Below are 23,623 nucleotides of genomic sequence, written 5' to 3'. Positions count from 1 at the left end.
TTTAAAATGGCACCAGACTTGCTCAAATGAAAATGCTCAAATTGAATGAAAGTTGCGTACATATCTGAGGATCATGCACGTAAATTGGCTTAATTTTCTGAGCTACCTACAGGGAGGTGGACCCAGATTCGTGACAGCAAAGAAATCTGGAACTGTGCAGTAATCCAAATCTAGTACTTACTTTTCTATCAACGGCTTTACTTGGCACAACAAAACACAAAACTACGATAAGGAGAGGTTGCTACAGTAGTAAACAACTTCCAAGACACAAATATAAAACAAAGTACTGTAGCAAAATAACACATGGGTTATCTCCCAAGAAGTTCTTTCTTTATAGCCATTAAGATGGGCTCAGCAGTTTTAATAATCCATTCGCGGGAAATAGTATTTGAAGCAAAAGAGAGCATCAAGAGGCAAATTCAAAACAACTTTAAGTCTAACATGCTTCCTATGCAAAGGAATCTTGTAAATAAACAAGTTCAAGAAGCATAATGCAACAAGCATAGAAAGATAAAACAAGTATAGCTTCAAAAATTTCAGCACATAGAGAGGTGTTTTAGTAACATGAAAATTTCTACAACCATATTTTCCTCTCTCATAATAACTTTCAGTAGCAACATTAGCAAACTCAACAATATAACTATCACATAAAGCATTCTTATCATGAGTCTCATGCATAAAATTATTACTCTCCACATAGGCATAATCAATTTTATTAGTTGTAGTGGGAGCAAATTCAACAAAGTAGCTATCATTATTATTCTCATCAAGTGTAGGAGGCATAGTATAATCACAACAAAATTTACTCTCCATAGTAGGTGGCACCAAAAGACCACTATCATTATAATCATCATAAATAGGAGGCAAAGTATCATCAAAGAAAATTTTCTCCTCAATGCTTGGTGGACTAAAAAGATCATGCTCATCAAAACCAGCTTCCCCAAGCTTAGAATTTTCCATATCATTAGCAACAATGGTGTTCAAAGTATTCATGCTAACATGTTCCATGGGTTTTTTAATTTTCGCATTAAACCATTCATGTCTTGACTCAGGAAATAGTACAAAGAGCTCACAGATGTTGTCCATTATGCCTTACTAGTGTAAACAAGAAACAAAAAGATGCAATTGCAGGATCTAAAGGAAATAGCTTCGAGCACAAATACAATGGCGCCAGAAAAGTACTTTACCTGGAACCGAAGTATGAGTGCCTTTTACCTTTCCTCCCGACAACGGCGCCTTAAAAGTGCTTGATGTCTACGTTCCCCCTCCTTTCCTGTAGACGGTGTTGGGCCTCCAAGAGCAGAGGTTTGTAGAACAGCAGCAAGTTTTCCCTTAAGTGGATCACCCAAGGTTTATCGAACTCAGGGAGGAAGAGGTCAAAGATATCCCTCTCATGCAACCCTGCAACCACAAAGCAAGAAGTCTCTTGTGTCCCCAACACACCAAATAGGTGCACTAGTTCGGCGAAGAGATAGTGAAATACAGTGGTATGAATATATATGAGCAGTAGCAACGGTGCCGTAAAAATAGCTTGCGGGCGTGTAGTTGATGGTGGTGGTATTGCAGCGTAGTAACACAATAGTAGTAAACAAGTAGCGATAGCGGTATTTAGGAGCAAGGCCTAGGGATTACACTTTCACTAGTGGACACTCTCAACATTGATCACATAACAGAATAGATAAATGCATACTCTACACTTTTGTTGGATGATGAACACATTGCGTAGGATTACACGAACCCTCAATGCCGGAGTTAACAAGCTCCACAATAATGCTCATATTTTAGTAACCTTTAGTGTAAGATAGATCAACAGACTAAACCAAGTACTAACATAGCATGCACACTGTCACCTTCATGCATATGTAGGAGGAATAGATCACATCAATATTATCATAGCAATAATTAACTCCATAATCTACAAGAGATCATGATCATAGCATAAACCAAGTACTAACACGGTGCACACACTGTCACCTTTACACACGTGCAGGAGGAATAGAACTACTTTAATAACATTGCTAGAGTAGCACATAGATGAATTGTGATACAAAACTCATATGAATCTCAATCATGTAAAGCAGCTCATGAGATTATTGTATTGAGGTACATGGGAGAGATGAACCACATAGCTACCGGTACAGCCCCGAGCCTCGATGGAGAACTACTCCCTCCTCATGGGAGCAGCAGCGGTGATGAAGATGGCGGTGGAGATGGCAGCGGTGTCGATGGAGAAGCCTTCCGGGGGCATTTCCCCGCTCCGGCAGTGTGCCGGAACAGAGACTCCTGTCCCCCAGATCTTGGCCTCGCGATGGCGGCTGCTCTGGAAGGTTTCTGTGGTTTTCGTCGAACGTATCAGGGTTTTTGATCCAGGGGCTTTATATAGGCGAAGGGGCGGCGCAGGAGGGTCGAAGGGGCGACGAAACCATAGGGCGGCGCGGCCAGGGCCTGGGCCGCGCCGGCCTATGGTCCTGGGGGCCCGATGCCCCCTCTGGTCCTTCCCGGGTGTTCTGGATGCTTCCGGTGAAAATAGGAACTTGGGCGTTGATTTCGTCCGATTCCGAGAATATTTCGTTACTAGGATTTCTGAAACCAAAAACAGCAGAAAACAGGAACTGGCACTTCGGCATCTTGTTAATAGGTTAGTTCCAAAAAATGCACAAATATGACATAAAGTGTGCATAAAACATGTAGATAACATCAATAATGTGGCATGGAACATAAGAAATTATCGATACGTCGGAGACGTATCAGTCACCTCCATAACAAAGAAACATATCCTTAGTTCTTTTCAAGTACTTCAGGATATTCTTGACCGCTGTCCAGTGTTCCATTCCTGGATCACTTTGATATCTGCTAGTCAAACTAACAGCATGTGCTATATCCGGTCTTGTACATAGCATGGCATACATGATAGAGCCTACTGCCGAGGCATAGGGGATCTGACTCATCCTTTCTCTTTCTTCTGCCGTAGCCGGACCTTTAGTCTTACTCAAGACCTTGCCTGGTAACATAGGTAAGAATCCTTTCTTACTTTCGTCCATTCTAAACTTCTTTAGAATCTTGTCCAGCTATGTACTCTGTGATAGCCCTATTAGACGTCTTGATCTATCTCTATAAATCTTGATGCCTAATATATATGATGCTTCACCAAGGTCTTTCATTGAAAAACTATTATTCAAATAACCCTTTACACTGCTTAATAGTTCTATATCATTCCCAATCAATAGTATGTCATCTACATATAATATCAGGAATGCTACAGAGCTCCCACTCACTTTCTTGTAAATACAGGCCTCTCCATGACACTGTATAAACCCGAAGTCTTTGATCACCTTATCAAAGCGTCGGTTCCAACTTCTCGATGCTTGCTTCAGTCCATAAATTGAACGCTGAAGTTTGCATACTTTGTCAGCATTTTTAGGATCGACAAAACCTTTGGGTTGTACCATATACAACTCTTCCTCAATGTCTCCATTAAGGAACGCCGTTTTGACATCCATCTGCCAAATCTCATAATCGAAAAATGCAGCTATTGCTAACAAAATCCTCACAGATTTTAGCTTCGCTACAGGTGAGAAAGTCTCATCGTAGTCAACTCCTTGAATTTGTCGGAAACCCTTTGCGACAAGTCGAGCTTTATAGACAGTAATATTACCATCAGCATCTGTTTTTCTCTTGAAAATCCATTTATTCTCAACAGCCTTTCGGCTATCAGGTAAGTCTACTAAAGTCCATACTTTGTTATCATACATGGATCCCATTTCGGATTTCATGGCTTCTTGCCATTTGTTGGAATCTGGGCTCATCATCGCTTCTTCATACGTCACAGGGTCCTCATCATTGTTATCCACAATCATGACATTTAGACAAGGATCATACCAATCAGGAGTGGCACGTTTCCTTGTCGATCTGCGAGGTTCGCAGTTTCCTCGTTCGAAGTTTCATGATCATTATCATTAGCTTCCTCTGTTGTCGGTGTAGGCGGATCTGGTACAACTTCCGGATCGCGCTACTCGATCAACGAGTATAGATTCATCAATCTCATCGAGTTCTACTTTTCTTCCAGTCACTTCTTTAGTGAGAAATTCTTTCTCAAGAAAGGTTCCGTTCTTAGCAACAAAGATTTTGCCTTCGGATCTGTGATAGAAAGTGTACCCTATAGTTTCCTTAGGGTATCCTATGAAGACGCATTTCTCCGCTTTGGGTTCTAGCTTGTCCGGTTGTAACTTCTTTACATAGGCTTCGCAACCCCAAACTTTCAGGAACGACAGCTTAGGTTTCTTATTAAACCATAATTCATACGGTGTCGTTTCTACGGATTTTGATGGTGCTCTATTTAAAGTGAATGCGGCTGTCTCTAATGCATAACTCCAAAATGATAACGGCAAATCAGTAAGAGACATCATAGAACGAACCATATCTAAGAGAGTTCGATTACGACGTTCGGACACACCGTTACGTTGTGGTGTACCCGGCGGTGTCAATTGTGAAAGTATTCCGCATTTCTTTAAATGCATGCCAAACTCATAACTCAGATATTCACCTCCGCGATCAGATCGTAGAAATTTAATCTTCTTGTTACGTTGATTTTCTACTTCACTTTGGAATTCCTTAAACTTCTCAAAAGTCTCGGATTTATGTTTCATGAAATAGATATACCCATATCTACTCAGATCATCTGTGAAGGTTAGAACATAACGATAACCACCGCGCGATGCTACACTCATTGGTCCGCACACATCGGTATGTATGATTTCCAGTAAGTCAGTAGCTCGCTCCATAATACCAGAGAATGGAGTCTTAGTCATTTTTCCCATTAGACATGCTTCGCATCTATCAAGTGAGTCAAAGTCAAGTGATTCAAGTAATCCATCGATATGGAGTTTCTTCATGCGTTTCACTCCAATATGACCAAGACGACAGTGCCACATATAAGTAGAATTATCATTCAATTTAATTCGCTTAGCATCAATGTTATGTATATGTGTATCACTACTATCGAGATCTAACAGAAATAAGCCATTCTTTTCAGGTGCTCGACCATAAAAGATATTATTCATAAAAATAGAACAACCATTATTCTCAGACTTGAATGAATAACCGTCTTGCATTAAACAAGATCCAGATATAATGTTCATGCTCAACGCGGGTACAAAATAACAATTATTTAGGCTTAAAACTAATCCCGAAGGTAGATGTAGAGGAAGTGTGCCGACAGCGATCACATCGACTTTGGATCCATTTCCAACGCGCATGGTCACTTCATCTTTCAGTAGTCTTCGTTTATTCTTTAGTTCCTGTTTCGAGTTACAAATATGAGCAACCGAACCAGTATCAAATACCCAGGTACTAGTACGAGAACCAGTGAGATAAACATCTATAACATGTATATCAGATATACCTTCTTTCTTCTTCTTGACAAGGCCGCTCTTCAGATCCGCCAAATACTTGGAGCAATTACGCTTCCAGTGTCCCTTCTCCTTTCAGTAATAGCACTCAGCATCAGGCTTAGGGCCAGTCTTAGGTTTCATAGGAGGTGTGGCAGCTTTCTTGCCACTCTTCCTGTTCTTGCCTTTAGACTTGCCCTGTTTCTTGAAGCTGGTGGTCTTGTTGACCATCAACACTTGGTGCTCTTTCTTGATCTCAATCTCAGCAGATTTTAGCATGGAGAAGAGTTCAGGTAACTCTTTGTTCATGTTCTGCATATTGTAGTTCATCACAAAGTTCTTGTAACTAGGTGGCAGTGATTGAAGGACACGATTAATCCCGCCTATTAGGAATCACTATTCCCAAGTCACTGAGTTTCTTCGCATGCCCGGTCATGGCGAGCATGTGCTCACTAACGGAGCTGCCTTCTTCCATCATGCAGCTGAAGAAGTGTTTCGATGCTTCATAGCATTCCACGGCCGCATGAGTCTCAAATATAGTCTTCAACTCATTGATTAACTCATGTGGATCGTGGTGCTCAAAACGTTTTTGAAGATCGGCTTCCAGACTGCATAAGATGGCACACTGAACTTGAGAGTACCGAGTTTTCCGAGTTGCGTAAACAACTTTTACTTCATCGGTTTCAGTTTCTGCAGGAGGGTCACCTAGCGGTGCATCAAGCACATATTGCAGATTTCCGCCATTGAGGAAAATCCTCACATGACGGAACCAGTCGGTGAAGTTGCTACCGTTGCTCTTAAGCTTTTCTTTCTCTAGGAACTGGTTAAAATTGATTGGGGACGCCATAACTACAACATATTTGCAATAGTTTAGACTAATGTTTATGACAAATTGAGTTCAAATTTTAATTCAATATAATTAAAAACTTGGTGAACTCCCACTCAAAACAATATCCCTCGCATTGTCTTAGTGATCACACGAACCAAATCCACCGCACCTAAGTCCGATCATCACGAGACAAGGTGTGATTTCAATGGCGAACATTCAAAGTGTTCATCATATCAATCATATGATTCATGCTCTACCTTTCGGTATCACGTGTTCCGAGACCATGTCTGTACATGCTAGGCTCGTCAAGGCCACCTTAGTATCCGCATGTGCAAAACTGTCTTGCACCCGTTGTATGCATTTGTTTATTCTATCACATCCGATCATCACGAGATGCTTCGAAACGACAAGTCTTGGCAACGGTGCTACTAAGGATGAACACTTTATTATCTTGAGATTTTAGTGAGAGGGATCATCTTATAATGCTACCGTCGCGATCTAAGCAAAAAAAGATGCATAAAAGGATTAACATCACATGCAGTTCATATGTGATATGATATGGCCCTTTTGTCTTTGCGCCTTTGATCTTCATCTCCAAAGTACGGACATGATCTTCATCATCAACGGGCATGATCTCCATCATCGTCGGCGAAGCACCAAGGTCAATGGCGCCGTCTTCATGATTGTCCTCCATGTAGCAACTATTACAACTACTTTGAAATACTACTCAACATGAAATATAAAGACAACCATAAGGCTCCTGCCGGTTGCCACAATACAATAATGATCATCTCATACATATTCATCATCACATTATGGCCATATCACATCACCAAACCCTGCAAAAACAAGTTAGACGTCTCTAATTTGGTTTGCATATTTTACGTGGTTTAGGGTTTTCGAGAAAGATCTAATCTACCTACGAACATCAACCACAACGTTGATACTAATGTTTTCGATAGAAGAGTAAATTGAATCTTCACTATAGTAGGAGAGACAGACACCCGCAAAGCCTCTTATGCAATACAAGTTGCATGTCGAACGAGGAACAAGTCTCATGAACGCGGTCATGTAAAGTTAGTCCGAGCCGCTTCATCCCACTATGCCACAAAGATGCAAAGTACTCAAACTAAAGATAACAAGAGCATCAACGCCCACAAACCATTGTGTTCTACTCGTGCAACCATCTATGCATAGACACGGCTCTGATACCACTGAAGGATAACGTAGCATAGAAAACAAAAATTTTCCTACCGCGAACACGAAATCCAAGCCAAGATGCAATCTAGAAGACGGTAGCAACGAGGGGATTATCGAGTCTCACCCTTGAAGAGATTCCAAAGCCTACAAGAGGAGGCTCTTGTTGCTGCGGTAGACATTCACTTGCCGCTTGCAAAAGCACGTAGAAGATCTTGATCACGATCGGTTCCGGCGCCACGAACGGGCAGCACCTCCGTACTCGGTCACACGTTCGGTTGTTGATGAAGACGACGTCCACCTCCCCGTTCCAGCGGGCAGCGGAAGTAGTAGCTCCTCTTGAATCCGACAGCACGACGGCGTGGTGTCGGTGGTGGTGGAGAAGTCCGGCGGAGCTTCGCTAAAGCTACGCGGGAGTTATGGAGGAGAGGGGGGCGGCTAGGGTTTGGGAGGGGGTGGCCGGCCACTCAAGGGGGGTGGCCAGCTTGTGGTCTTGGGGTGGCCGGCCCCCTCCCCTTGGCCCCTCATTATATAGGTGGATCCCCAAGAGTTGGTCTCCAAGTCTTCAAATAAGACCCAAACCAAAAACCTTCCATATGGTGGGGAAACCTAGCCAAGCTAGGACTCCCACCAAAGGTGGGATTTCCACCTCCCATATGGGGGGGTTGGCCGGCCCCCTAAGGGGGAGTCCACTTGGGACTCCTCCCCCACTAGGGCTGGCCGGCCATGGAGGTGGAGTCCCAAGTGGACTCCACCTTCCTTGGTGGTTTCTTCCGGACTTTTCTAGAACCTTCTAGAACCTTCCATAGAACCTTCCGCGACATTTTAATTCACATAAAATGACATCCTATATATGAATCTTATTCTCCGGACCATTCCGGAACTCCTCGTGATGTCCGGGATCTTATCCGGGACTCCGAACAAATATTCGAACTCCATTCCATATTCAATTTCTACCATTTCAACATCCAACTTTAAGTGTGTCACCCTACGGTTCGTGAACTATGCGGACATGGTTGAGTACTCACTCCGACCAATAACCAATAGCGGGATCTGGAGATCCATAATGGCTCCCACATATTCAACGATGACTTTAGTGATCGAATGAACCATACACATATAATACCAATTCCCTTTGTCACGCGATATTTTACTTGTCCGAGGTTTGATCTTCGGTATCACTTTATACCTTGTTCAACCTCGTCTCTGACAAGTACTCTTTACTCGTACCGTGGTATGTGGTCTCTTATGAACTTATTCATATGCTTGCAAGACATTTGACGACATTCCACCGAGAGGGCCCAGAGTATATCTATCCGTCATCGGGATGGACAAATCCCACTGTTGATCCATATGCTTCAACTCATACTTTCCGGATACTTAATCCCACCTTTATAGCCACCCATTTACGCAGTGGTGTTTGGTGTAATCAAAGTACCTTTCCGGTATAAGTGATTTATATGATCTCATGGTCATAAGGACTAGGTAACTATGTATCGAAAGCTTATAGCAAATAACTTAATGACGAGATCTTATGCTACGCTTAATTGGGTGTGTCCATTACATCATTCATATAATGATATAACCTTGTTATTAATAACATCCAATGTTCATGATTATGAAACTAATCATCCATTAATCAACAAGCTAGTTTAAGAGGCATACTAGGGACTTCTTGTTTGTCTACATATCACACATGTACTAATGTTTCGGTTAATACAATTATAGCATGATATATAAACATTTATCACAAACATAAAGATATAAATAATAACCACTTTATTATTGCCTCTAGGGCATATCTCCTTCACCAACGGCTCTAGGCCGTTGGATTCAAACGGCCAGAGCCGTTGGATGGGCTGTGCCGCGGATCAGCCCCAAAGGCCTTTTGTCGCGGGTGGGGGCTTGACCCGCGACAAAAGACCCCCCCTTTTGTCGCGGGTGGGGGCTTGACCCGCGACAAAGGGGAGTCTTTGTCGCGGGTCAAGCCCCCACCCGCGACAAAAGGGGGGTAGGTATAAGAGGGGCCGTCGCGGGCGGAGCCGCCACCCGCGACTCCTGGAGGCCAACACTTAGACGAATTTGCGCCGCCAGGCTGCCCAAATTCGCCGCCGCCGCCGTTCGCCGGCGTTCCCTCGCTCCGACGTGCCGCCTCGACCTCCTCTGCCGCGCCGCCGCGCTCCTCCTCTGCTGTGCGCCGCCTCGACCTCCTCCGGACGCCGCCGCGCTCGACCTCGACCGCGCCGCCGCGCGCGGCGTCGACCTCCTCCTCTGCCGCGCCGCCTCGACCTCCTCCGACGCCGCCGCGCGCTCGACCTCCTCCTCTGCCGCGCCCCCGCTCCGCGTCGACCTCTCAGGTAGTCCTCCGACGCCGCCGCGCCACGCCGCCGCCGCCGCCGGCGCGTTTCGGCCATTTTTTTTAATTTTTTAGTTTTTAGTTAATTTGTTTTATGTAATTTTAGTTAATTTTAGTAGTTAGTAGTTAGTTTGTAGTTAGTTAGTTAGTTAGTTAATTAGTATAGTTTTAGTTTTAGGTTTAATTGGTTAGTATAGTTTTTGTTAGTTACTATATATAGTTTTAGTTTTAGATTTAGTTATTATAGTTTTAGGTTTAGTTAGTATAGTTTTAATTAGTTTTAGGTTTAGTTAGTATGTATTAAGTTAATTAGTATATGTATTAAGTTAGTTAGTTTAGTTAATTCTTATATTTATGTATTTAGTTAGTTAGTATATGTATGGATTTAGTTTGTAATTTAGTATATGTATGTACTTAATTAGTTAGTATATGTATTTTGTATAGTTAGTTTATAATTAGTATATGGATTTAGTTTGTGCTTTACTATATGTATTTGGTATACGGACGACTCCTCCACCGACACCCTCTCTCGCAAACTAGCTAGCGTCGCCGACACCCTCTCTCTCGCAAACACGCGTCCACCGACACCCTCTCTCTCTCTCTCTCGCAAACACGCGTCGCTGACACCCTCTCTCTCTCTCGCAAACACGCGTCGCCGACACCCTCTCTCTCTCTCGCAAACACGCGTCACCGACACCCTCTCTCCCTCTCTCGCAAACACGCGTCGCCGACACCCTCTCCCTCTCGCAAACACGCGTCGCCGACACCATCTCCCTCTCGCAAACACGCGTCGCCGACACACTCTCCCTCTCGCAAACACGCGTCGCCAACACCCTCTCCCTCTCGCAAACACGCGTCGCCGACACCCTCTCCCTCTCGCAAACACGTGTCGCCGATTAGGGTTAGGGTTTGGTTTGTGTTTGATTAGGGTTAGGGTTTGGTTTGTGTTTGATTAGGGTTAGGGTTAGAACATGTACTTATCGATTTAATTCTTTTGCAGAAACAATGGATCCATTCCAACGGGACTTCGAACAGGAAGACATGTTCGCGAAAATAATCCGCGATGGTACAGAAGCCGACCGAGAAGACCGCGACTCCGGTGATGGAGAAGCCCGCGGCTCCGGTCATGGAGAAGCCGACGGCTCCGGTCATGGAGAAGCCGACGGCTCCGGTGACGGAGAAGCCGACGGCTCCGGTGACGGAGAAGCCGGCGACGGCTCCGGTGACGAGGTATTAATGGAATTCTATATGTACATATGTATTGAGGCATTAGTATAGAGGTATTAATGCAATTCTATATGTATTCTCTTAGGCCTCCGAAGATAAGATAGAGAAACGAGGCCCGGCAAAGAAGTTGACCAAAAAAGACCACTTCACAATTGAAGCTATATCACCGGAAGGCCAACCGGTGGTACCCGAGAATGTCGGAGTGAAGTTCAAAAATCAGTGCGGAGTTGTGGTTAGAGATCGTATCCCGATCACTGTCAGAGAATGGAACAAGACCAAGAATGTGTCCGAAAATCAGGTTGCCGATAGGTACAAAGACACACTTTTCAGAGACCTCATGGCACATTTCACTTTGCCAGATTTGGGATCGGAGTCTGAGAATGCTAAGCAGCGAGCGCTAGTGAAGAAATGGGCTCTTAAGAAGATGGGGGAACTTTTCCGGGCGTATAAGAACCGGTTATGGAAAAATTATAAGAAAGACAAGAAGCCTCCATTATTCGAGAACTACCTAGCGAAGCAGAGCATAATCGGGAAGAATTTGTGAGGTACAAAGAATCAGAGGAGGCTGTGAACCTGTCAACGAAAAACAAGAAGAATGCAAGCGAGAAGAAATATCACCATCATACGGGGCGAGGGGGCTACGGAAGAGCCATGCCTAAGTGGGATGCACAAGAGGCTGAGATGGAGCTGAACGGGATCACTCCAGAACCCACGCGAGAAGGATGGGACACTAGGGCTCGAAATTGGTTCCTCGCGCATGGCTGTGAGTATGACATGAAGACAGGGAACATTGTTGAAAGTGACACCAGGGTTAGGGTACCCAGGCAAAAATGGATTGAAGTGACGACAGATATAAAGGCGGGAAAACTAAAGTTTGCTCCCGATAGAGAGAAAGACTTGCTGACGCTTGTTGATACGTCTCCGACGTATCGATAATTTCTTATGTTCCATGCCACATTATTGATGTTATCTACATGTTTTATGCACACTTTATGTCATATTCGTGCATTTTCTGGAACTAACCTATTAACAAGATGCCGAAGTGCCGATTCTTTGTCTGCTGTTTTTGGTTTCAGAAATCCTAGTAAGGAAATATTCTCGGAATTGGACGAAATCAAAGCCCAGGGGCCTATTTTTCCACGGAGCTTCCAGAAGACCGAAGAACACACGAAGTGGGGCCACGAGGTGGCGACACCACGTGGCGGCGCGGCCCAGGGGGGGCCCGCGCCGCCCTATGGTGTGGCCCCCTCGTCTGGCCCCCGACTCTGCCCTTCCGCCTACAAATAGCCTCCGTGACGAAAACCCCAAGCATCGAGAACCACGATACGGAAAACCTTCCAGACGCGCCGCCGCCGATCCCATCTCGGGGGATCCAGGAGATCGCCTCCGGCACCCTGCCGGAGAGGGGAATCATCACCCGGAGGACTCTACGCCGCCATGGTCGCCTCCGGTGTGATGTGTGAGTAGTCTACCCCTGGACTATGGGTCCATAGCAGTAGCTAGATGGTTGTCTTCTCCCCATTGTGCTATCATTGTCGGATCTTGTGAGCTGCCTAACATGATCAAGATCATCTATCTGTAATCCTATATGTTGCGTTTGTTGGGATCCGATGAATAGAGAATACTTGTTATGTTGATTATCAAAGTTATGCTTATGTGTTGTTTATGATCTTGCATGCTCTCCGTTACTAGTAGATGCTCTGGCCAAGTAGATGCTTGTAACTCCAAGAGGGAGTACTTATGCTCGATAGTGGGTTCATGCCTGCATTGACACCGGGACGATGACAAAGTTCTAAGGTTGTGTTGTCTTGTTGCCACTAGGGATAAAACATTGATGCTATGTCTAAGGATGTAGTTGTTGATTACATTACGCACCATACTTAATGCAATTGTCTCGTTGCTTTGCAACTTAATACTGGAAGGGGTTCGGATGATAACCTGAAGGTGGACTTTTTAGGCATAGATGCAGTTGGATGGCGGTCTATGTACTTTGTCGTAATGCCCAATTAAATCTCACTATACTCATCATGATATGTATGTGCATTGTCATGCTCTCTTTATTTGTCAATTGCCCAACTGTAATTTGTTCACCCAACATGCTGTTCGTCTTATGGGAGAGACACCTCTAGTGAACTGTGGACCCCGGTCCAATTCTCTTTACTTGAAATACAATCTACTGCAATACTTGTTCTCTTGTTTTCTGCAAACAATCATCTTCCACACAATACGGTTAACTCTTTGTTACAGCAAGCCGGTGAGATTGACAACCTCACTGTTTCGTTGGGGCAAAGTACTTTGGTTGTGTTGTGCAGGTTCCACGTTGGCGCCGGAATCCCTGGTGTTGCGCCGCACTACATCTCGCCGCCATCAACCTTCAACGTGCTTCTTGGCTCCTCCTGGTTCGATAAACCTTGGTTTCTTTCTGAGGGAAAACTTGCTGCTGTGCGCATCATACCTTCCTCTTGGGGTTGCCCAACGAACGTGTGAAATACACGCCATCAAGCTCTTTTTCTCGGCGCCGTTGCCGGGAGATCAAGACACGCTGCAAGGGGAGTCTCCACTTCTCAATCTCTTTACTTTGTTTTTGTCTTGCTTAGTTTTATTTACTACATTGTTTGCTGCACTAAATCTAAATACAAAATTATTACTTGCTACTATTACTTTATTTGCTATCTTGTTTGCTATATCGAAAACACAAAAAATTAGTTTACTTGCATTTACTTTATCTAGTTTGCTTTATTTACTGTTGCTAAAATGGCCAACGCTGAAAATACTAAGTTGTGTGACTTCACAACCACAAATAATAATGATTTCTTATGCACACCTATTGCTCCACCTGCTACTACAGCAGAATTCTTTGAAATTAAACCTGCTTTACTTAATCTTGTTATGAACAATCAATTTTCTGGTGTTAGTTCTGATGATGCTGCTGCCCATCTTAATAATTTTGTTGAACTATGTGAAATGCAAAAATATAAAGATGTAGATGGTGATATTATTAAACTAAAATTGTTCCCTTTCTCATTAAGAGGAAGAGCTAAAGATTGGTTGCTATCTCTGCCTAAGAATAGTATTGATTCATGGACTAAATGCAAGGATGCTTTTATTGGTAGATATTATCCCCCTGCTAAAATTATATCTTTGAGGAGTAGCATAATGAATTTTAAACAATTAGATACTGAACATGTTGCTCAAGCTTGGGAAAGAATGAAATCTCTGGTTAAAAATTGCCCAACCCATGGACTGACTACTTGGATGATCATCCAAACCTTCTATGCAGGACTAAATTTTTCTTCACGGAATTTATTGGATTCAGCTGCTGGAGGTACCTTTATGTCCATCACTCTTGGTGAAGCAACAAAGCTTCTTGATAATATGATGATCAACTACTCTGAATGGCACACGGAGAGAGCTCCACAAGGTAAGAAGGTAAATTCTGTCGAAGAAACCTCTTCCTTGAGTGATAAGATTGATGCTATTATGTCTATGCTTGTGAATGATAGGACTAATATTGATCCTAATAATGTTCCATTAGCTTCATTGGTTGCACAAGAAGAACATGTTGATGTAAACTTCATTAAAAATAATAATTTCAACAACAATGCTTAGGAACAATTCTAGTAACAACTATAGGCCATATCCTTATAATAATGGCAACGGCTATGGTAATTCTTATGGAAATTCTTACAACAATAATAGGAGTTCACCCCCTGGACTTGAAGCCATGCTTAAAGAATTTATTAGTACATAAACTGCTTTTAACAAATCTGTTGAAGAAAAGCTTGGGAAAATTGATATACTTGCTTCTAAAGTTGATAGTCTTGCTGCTGATGTTGATCTTTTGAAATCAAAAGTTTTGCCTAATGAGAATCATCATAATAAAATTACTACTACAGCAAATGCCATTCAAGTTAGAATTAATGAGAATATAAGATTAATGGCTGAACTGCGTGCTAGGTGGGATAGAGAAGAAAATGAAAAACTAGCTAAAGAGAAGAATATAGCTAAAGTTTGGACTATTACCACCACTAGTAATGCTAATGCTACACATGTTGCTGCACCTTCAACTCATACTAATAAAAGAATTGGTGTTAGCAATGTTTCCACTTCTAATGCAAAGCGCGAAAAACTGCTCAAATCGCTAAAACTGCTGAAACTGCCTGTGATAAAGCTGCTGAAATTTTTTCCAACATTGGGGATGATGATCCCATTGCTTTAGATTATAATGGTTTGAATTTTGATGATTGCCACATCTCTGAAGTTATAAAGTTCTTGCAAAAACTTGCTAAAAGTCCTAATGCTAGTGCTATAAATTTGGCTTTCACGCATCATATTACAAATGCCCTCATAAAAGCTAGAGAAGAGAAACTAGAGCGTGAAGCCTCTATTCCTAAAAAGCTAGAGGATGGTTGGGAGCCCATCATTAAGATGAAGGTTAAAGATTTTGATTGTAATGCTTTATGTGATCTTGGTGCAAGTATTTCTGTTATGCCTAAGAAAATTTATAATATGCTTGACTTGCCACCGCTGAAAAATTGTTATTTGGATGTTAATCTTGCTGATCATTCTACAAAGAAACCTTTGGGTAAAGTTGATAATGTTCGCATTACCGTTAACAATAACCTTGTTCCCGTTGATTTTGTTGTCTTGGATATTGAATGCAATGCATCTTGTCCCATTATATTGGGAAGACCTTTTCTTCGAACTGTTGGTGCTACCATTGATATGAAGGAAGGTAATATAAAATATCAATTTCCTCTCAAGAAAGGTATGGAACACTTCCCTAGAAAGAGAATGAAGGTACCTTTTGATTCTATTATGAGAACAAATTATGATGTTGACACTTCATCTCTTGATAATACTTGATGCACACTTTCTGCGCCTAGCTGAAAGGCGTTAAAGAAAAGCGCTTATGGGAGACAACCCATGTTTTTACCTACAGTACTTTGTTTTTATTTTGTGTCTTGGAAGTTGTTTACTACTGTAGCAACCTCTCCTTATCTTAGTTTTGTGTTTTGTTGTGCCAAGTTAAGCCGTTGATAGAAAAGTAAGTACTAGATTTGGATTACTGCACAGTTCCAGATTTCTTTGCTGTCACGAATCTGGGTCCACCTCCCTGTAGGTAACTCAGAAAATTAAGCCAATTTACGTGCATGATCCTCAGATATGTATGCAACTTTCATTCAATTTGAGCATTTTCATTTGAGCAAGTCTGGTGCCATTTTAAAATTCGTCAATACGAACTGTTCTGTTTTGACAGATTCTGCCTTTTATTTCGCATTGCCTCTTTCGCTATGTTGGATGAATTTCTTTGATCCACTAATGTCCAGTAGCATTATGCAATGTCCAGAAGTGTTAAGAATGATTGTGTCACCTCTGAATATGTCAATTTATATTGTGCACTAACCCTCTAATGAGTTGTTTCGAGTTTGGTGTGGAGGAAGTTTTCAAGGATCAAGAGAGGAGTATGATGCAACATGATCAAGGAGAGTGAAAGCTCTAAGCTTGGGGATGCACCCGGTGGTTCACCCCTGCATATATCAAGAAGACTCAAGCGTCTAAGCTTGGGGATGCCCAAGGCATCCCCTTCTTCATCGACAACATTATCAGGTTCCTCCCCTGAAACTATATTTTTATTCCATCACATCTTATGTGCTTTTTCTTGGAGCGTCGGTTTGTTTTTGTTTTTGTTTTGTTTGAATAAAATGGATCCTAGCATTCACTTTATGGGAGAGATACACGCTCCGCTGTAGCATATGGACAAGTATGTCCTTGGTTTCTACTCATAGTATTCATGGCGAAGTTTCTCCTTCGTTAAATTGTTATATGGTTGGAATTGGAAAATGATACATGTAGTAATTGCTATAAATGTTTTGGGTAATGTGATACTTGGCAATTGTTGTGCTCATGTTTAAGCTCTTGCATCATATGCTTTGCACCCATTAATGAAGAAATACATAGAGCATGCTAAAATTTGGTTTGCATATTTGGTTTCTCTAAGGTCTAGATAATTTCTAGTATTGAGTTTGAACAACAAGGAAGATGGTGTAGAGTCTTATAATGTTTTCAATATGTCTTTTATGTGAGTTTTGCTGCACCGGTTCATCCTTGTGTTTGTTTCAAATAAGCCTTGCTAGCCTAAACCTTGTATCGAGAGGGAATACTTCTCATGCATCCAAAATACTTGAGCCAACCACTATGCCATTTGTGTCCACCATACCTACCTATGCTACATGGTATTTTCCGCCATTCCAAAGTAAATTGCTTGAGTGCTACCTTTAAAATTCCATCATTCACCTTTGCAATATATAGCTCATGGGACAAATAGCTTAAAAACTATTGTGGTATTGAATATGTAATTATGCACTTTATCTCTTATTAAGTTGCTTGTTGTGCGATAACCATGTTTACTGGGGAACGCCATCAACTCATTGTTGAATTTCATGTGAGTTGCTATGCATGTTCGTCTTGTCTGAAGTAAGGGCGATCTACTCTGAGTTGAATGGTTTGAGCATGCATATTGTGAGAGAAGAACATTGGGCCGCTAACCGAAGCCATGTTCCATGGTGGAAGTTTCAGTTTTGGACAAACATCCTCAAATCTCTAATGAGAAAAGAATTAATTGTTGTTGAATGCTTTAAGCATTAAAAGAGGAGTCCATTATCTGTTGTCTATGTTGTCCGGTATGGATGTCTAAGTTGAGAATAATCAAAAGCGAGAAATCCAAATGCGAGCTTTCTCCTTAGACCTTTGTACAAAGGCGGCATAGAGGTACCCCTTTGTGATACTTGGTTAAAGCATATGTATTGCGGTGATAATCCAGGTAGTCCAAGCTAATTAGGACAAGGTGCGGGCACTATTAGTACACTATGCATGAGGCTTGCAACTTATAAGATATAATTTACATGATGCATATGCTTTATTACTACCGTTGACAAAATTGTTTCATGTTTTCAAAATCAAAGCTCTAGCACAAATATAGCAATCGATGCTTTTCCTCTATGAGGACCATTCTTTTACTTTCAATGTTGAGTCAGTTCACCTATTTCTCTCCACCTCAAGAAGCAAACACTTGTGTGAACTGTGCATTGATTCCTACATACTTGCTTATTGCACTTAGTATATTACTCTATGTTGACAATATCCATGAGATATACATGTTACAAGTTGAAAGCAACCGCTGAAACTTAATCTTCTTTTGTGTTGCTTCAATACCTTTACTTTGAATTATTGCTTTATGAGTTAACTCTTATGCAAGACTTATTGATGCTTGTCTTGAAGTGCTATTCATGAAAAGTCTTTGCTATATGATTCACTTGTTTACTCATGTCATACACATTGTTTTGATCGCTGCATTCACTACATATGCTTTACAAATAGTATGATCAAGATTATGATGGCATGTCACTCCAGAAATTATCTGTGTTATCGTTTTACCTGCTCGGACGAGCGTAACTAAGCTTGGGGATGCTGATACGTCTCCGACGTATCGATAATTTCTTATGTTCCATGCCACATTATTGATGTTATCTACATGTTTTATGCACACTTTATGTCATATTCGTGCATTTTCTCGGAACTAACCTATTAACAAGATGCCGAAGTGCCGATTCTTGTTTTCTGTTGTTATTGGTTTCAGAAATCCTAGTAAGGAAATATTCTCGGAATTGGACGAAATCAAAGCCCAGGGGCCTATTTTTCCACGGAGCTTCCAGAAGACCGAAGAACACACGAAGTGGGGCCACGAGGTGGCGACACCACGTGGCGGCGCGGCCCGGGGGGGCCCGCGCCGCCCTATGGTGTGGCCCCCTCGTCTGGCCCCCGACTCTGCCCTTCCGCCTACAAATAGCCTCCGTGACGAAAACCCCGCATCGAGAACCCCGATACGCAAAACCTACCAGAGACGCCGGCGCCCCCGATCCCAACTCGGGGGATCCAGGAGATCGCCTCCGGCACCTGCCGGAGAGGGGAATCATCTCCCGGAGGACTCTACGCCGCCATGGTCGCCTCCGGTGTGATGTGTGAGTAGTCTACCCCTGGACTATGGGTCCATAGCAGTAGCTAGATGGTTGTCTTCTCCCCATTGTGCTATCATTGTCGGATCTTGTGAGCTGCCTAACATGATCAAGATCATCTATCTGTAATCCTATATGTTGCGTTTGTTGGGATCCGATGAATAGAGAATACTTGTTATGTTGATTATCAAAGTTATGCTTATGTGTTGTTTATGATCTTGCATGCTCTCCGTTACTAGTAGATGCTCTGGCCAAGTAGATGCTTGTAAATACAAGAGGGAGTACTTATGCTCGATAGTGGGTTCATGCCTGCATTGACACCGGGACAAAGTGATGAAAGTTCTAAGGTTGTGTTGTGCTGTTGCCACTAGGGATAAAACATTGATGCTATGTCTAAGGATGTAGTTGTTGATTACATTACGCACCATACTTAATTCAATTGTCTGTTGCTTTGCAACTTAATACTGGAAGGGGTTCGGATGATAACCTGAAGGTGGACTTTTTAGGCATAGATGCAGTTGGATGGCGGTCTATGTACTTTGTCGTAATGCCCAATTAAATCTCACTATACTCATCATGATATGTATGTGCATTGTCATGCTCTCTTTATTTGTCAATTGCCCAACTGTAATTTGTTCACCCAACATGCTGTTCGTCTTATGGGAGAGACACCTCTAGTGAACTGTGGACCCCGGTCCAATTCTCTTTACTGAAATACAATCTACTGCAATACTTGTTCTCTTGTTTCTCGCAAACAATCATCTTCCACACAATACGGTTAACTCTTTGTTACAGCAAGCCGGTGAGATTGACAACCTCACTGTTTCGTTGGGGCAAAGTACTTTGGTTGTGTTGTGCAGGTTCCACGTTGGCGCCGGAATCCCTGGTGTTGCGCCGCACTACATCTCGCCGCCATCAACCTTCAACGTGCTTCTTGGCTCCTCCTGGTTCGATAAACCTTGGTTTCTTTCTGAGGGAAAACTTGCTGCTGTGCGCATCATACCTTCCTCTTGGGGTTGCCCAACGAACGTGTGAAATACACGCCATCACTTGTCCTCGGTAATCCTGAGAAGGGAGGACGAACAAGAGGCTTCGGCCCTAGTGTTCCGTGGTCGCTTGGGTTTCCGGCCGACGCGGAGACTTATAGAAGCCGAGCGAGAGCTAAACAACGCCAGCTGGAGGTGCAGAATGACCGGATGGCCGAGTTCCAACGCCGACTTGACCAGCAGCAGCAGGAGCTTCAGCAGCAGCAGCGGGAGATAATGAACTAAAAGGACAGCGCCCGCCAGATAATACCGCTGACATATCTTAGCGACGAGACAGCAGCGTGGCCTACTCGGAGGCCCCTCCTACACGGATGATGATAGATGCCGGTCCTGGCGACCCCTTGGATGGAATCAAGGAGCAAACACCTTGTGATCTCCATGAGGTGTTCAGGAAGGTTTCTGTTAAGGTGGCGGTCGGCTATGTCTTACCGGCATTTGGACCTGAAGGTGAGCCGGCAACATGGCATGGCAATCCGATTCCAGCTGGCTATGCTCGTGTCGGGGTGGATTCAGTTGTCCCGTCGTGGGAGACATTGGAGCTCGATATCCCTGGAGGTGATGGGGGGCTTACACTCAGAGAGGTGCTGGGAGAAATCATTCTCTGGGAAAAGAAGAACATCGAGCTGCTGTGCCGGGTAGCACCTAGTACCGGTCGTCCCAGCAGGTCACCATCACCTCCTCCAGGTGATCGCAGGCCACCATCACCTCCTCCTACTGATCACATGTCGCCACCATCACCCCGTGGGTACGACGTCGACCACGACATCGGTAGTCCATCTCCATCTCCAGCGCCGCCGCCTCCGCCCACTAAGACTCGGAATTCACCCAGCCGGAAGCATTTCAAGAGTCCTGTCCGCAAGATGTCGCCCCTCCCAAAAGTACCAAAGGTTCCTCCCCCCCGTCCTTGGGATCTTACTGTCGAGGAAAATGCGGCCGCTGTTGCGAAACACAACTATGATCATTTCCATAAGCCAAAACCTCCAGCGCCAGAGCCATACACAGAGAAGCAAATAGAATATGCTACTAGTTTTCTGAACACACCATCGCAGTATGAGTTACACGAGAAGAAGGATGACTATACAGGCACTCTTGCGAAGGTAATCGAACAAAAGAAGGATGAAAATGCTAAGGAGAAGGACATTGCTGGCACGAGCAAATCATCAGCTAGAAGTGCGGTGAGAAAACGTCAAGTTCAACAAGTGCACCCCTCAAGGCCAAGCAAACGACAAAAGGCAAAAAGAGAAAGGAAGTTCCCCTCCTCGGTGCTCAGCCCAAACAATCGATCCCAGCACTCAAAGTGCTTAATGTTCCCAAGCTGTACCAGGAACATCATGGTGGTATCGATATGGAAGAAGCTGCAAGGCTAGCGGCTGCTTGTTCAGTTACCGTGGAGGAATTGCTGTCTGCAGCAGATGCTGCAATACCCACTGCTGATATAGCTCCTAAATTTGTCTACGGGGCCGACTTGGTCAGCAGAGAGCAGCTGCATAAACTGCCAACACATATGCGGAATTTGCATCAGTGGTACCTTGATGCATGCAAGGAGAACATAATGTACATCGAGGCGAGTATACCATGGGAATATTACTACCGAAAGGAGGAGATCCATATTGAGATGAATGAACTCTGGCAGTTATTCAATCTAGAAGCCCTCGACAAATCTCTCATGAGTTGCTATTGCTTGTAAGTTGTTCGTTCAGTTCATGTTCGTTTTCATTCAGTTCATGTTCATTTTCATTGCATATATATACTCATTATATCTTATGGGTTCTCTTATGCAGACTGAAGATCAGTGAATGCAAAAGTAATAATATTATCAATGTTGGGTTTGTTGACCCAGATAAAATACATGTTGAAACGGTGAAGCATAAACGCGAAGAAACGGGGGGAAACCTACTAAGGTTTTTGGGGGAGCAATATTTCTGTGATTCAATATTGTTTCCTTACAACTACGAGTGAGAGTCTTAATGATCTTTTATGCACATTCAATTTTTCTTACTCGATGTTAAGTGTAATTCCTGACGTATATGCATAACATGTGCAGCTTCCACTGGATTCTACTAGACATTCAACCTGATAAGGGAATAGTTGAAGTAAAAGACCCACTGAGTAGAGGCGTGGACGGGTTCCAGGACTTGCGAAGTTGCTCCAAGTGTAATTTCCTTCATCGCCTGCTTTATCTTTTTTGAGATATAATTTAATTATCCACTGATTCATTCATTATTTTGCACGGCAGGGCTTGGCAAGCTTTGAAGAATCATCATAAGGAGATTACCTTTGCAAAGAAGCTAACATTTACTCCTGTACCGTGCCCCCAGCAGCCACAAGGGACGAATCTATGTGGATACTACGTTTGCGAGTCCATTCGCATGTTAACCACTGAGAAGCAGAACAACAATAAATTCAACGTAAGCAATAACATTCACAACTTTATTTATTATCATCAATATTTCGTTATCAAGACTGATATAGTCATACTCATCTCATTTTCGTATATAGGTCGACTACATGCGGGACAGACTCCAACCAAAGGAACACGCACTAGGAATCGCGGAGGAACTGGCGGGACTTTTGGTTAAAGAAGTAATAAACAACAAAGGCTTGTTTAGTCCAAATAGATGCTCTACCTCCAAATAGACGGTCGTTAGTACCGCTTGTCGATCGTGAGCTCCATGTATATATGTAGGGAATCTACGAATATGTGTAAGGGGAATCGACTTTTGCTTCCAATATTTGTTTGATCGATTTATATATATATAATGAATGAACGTGTACAACTTCTAGTAGCGTACAAATATATGCAACTTTTATTTTCGAACGAAAAAAATGAAATAACAGGCGGTCGGTGGCGGGGGGAGGGGTGCTGCACCCTTCAAACCCTAAAGCAGCAGCGTTGTGCGCGTGCCACGTAGAGGGCCTTTTGTCGCGGGTGGTAATACCGCCCGCGACAAAAGGGCCTGTGCCCTGCGCGCCCCGCGGCTGCCACGTGGTGGAGCTTATGTCGCGGGTCGTAAGCGACCCGGGACAAAAGGTCTCCCTTTTATCGCGCCTTGCTTGTCGCGCCTGGCCGCCCGCGACAAAAGGCCCTTACCACCCGGATCAAAAGGCCTGTTTTCCACTAGTGCATTGAGAAGTTGCACAGACGGTACAACTGTACAACTTCACGTATCCTTACAATAACCTAAATCTCACCACCAACATGGCTCTACGCCCTTTTTCCTAGTTAATGGGGAAGATTTGTATCTCATGCTGAACTTGAAAGCCTTATACGCCAGAATAGTGAGAAATTGTTCACTGTGAATATAATAATTGCCATCCATGCATCAATATGTACGTACGGTAGTAGCTATGTAGGCATGGTATTCACATACATTTAATTTTTGTAGGTCCAATTATATGAGAGCCAAGCCTGACAATAAAGTAATCTTCGGGACCCTCATACTACAGTCACATATTTTTGTTGGCATCAATTGACTGTAGTATTTTACATTTAATTCTTGGTATTCAAACATATTATATTTCTCTTTTACTGTCGTATTTTGCATACTTTGTACCCCTTTTTTATC

At 43.2% G+C, this 23,623-nt stretch overlaps 2 protein-coding genes across 1 annotated transcript; one reads left to right on the top strand and one right to left on the bottom strand.

The window, feature by feature from the left end:
* The window catches only part of LOC127343956 (uncharacterized), a 69,086-nt gene that overhangs the window by 35,661 nt on the left and 9,802 nt on the right, over positions 1 to 23,623 (bottom strand).
* Positions 21,257 to 22,310, top strand: LOC127343953 (uncharacterized). Its single transcript, XM_071828804.1, has 4 exons — positions 21,257 to 21,740; positions 21,839 to 22,012; positions 22,102 to 22,211; positions 22,294 to 22,310. Exons 1-4 carry the CDS (start codon positions 21,403 to 21,405, stop codon positions 22,308 to 22,310), a joined length of 639 nt encoding a protein of 212 aa, XP_071684905.1. The 5' UTR covers positions 21,257 to 21,402.

Source organism: Lolium perenne, chromosome 3 (assembly GCF_019359855.2).
Source record: "Lolium perenne isolate Kyuss_39 chromosome 3, Kyuss_2.0, whole genome shotgun sequence".
NCBI lineage: Eukaryota > Viridiplantae > Streptophyta > Magnoliopsida > Poales > Poaceae > Lolium > Lolium perenne.
This window is presented reverse-complemented; position numbering and strand designations above follow the sequence as displayed.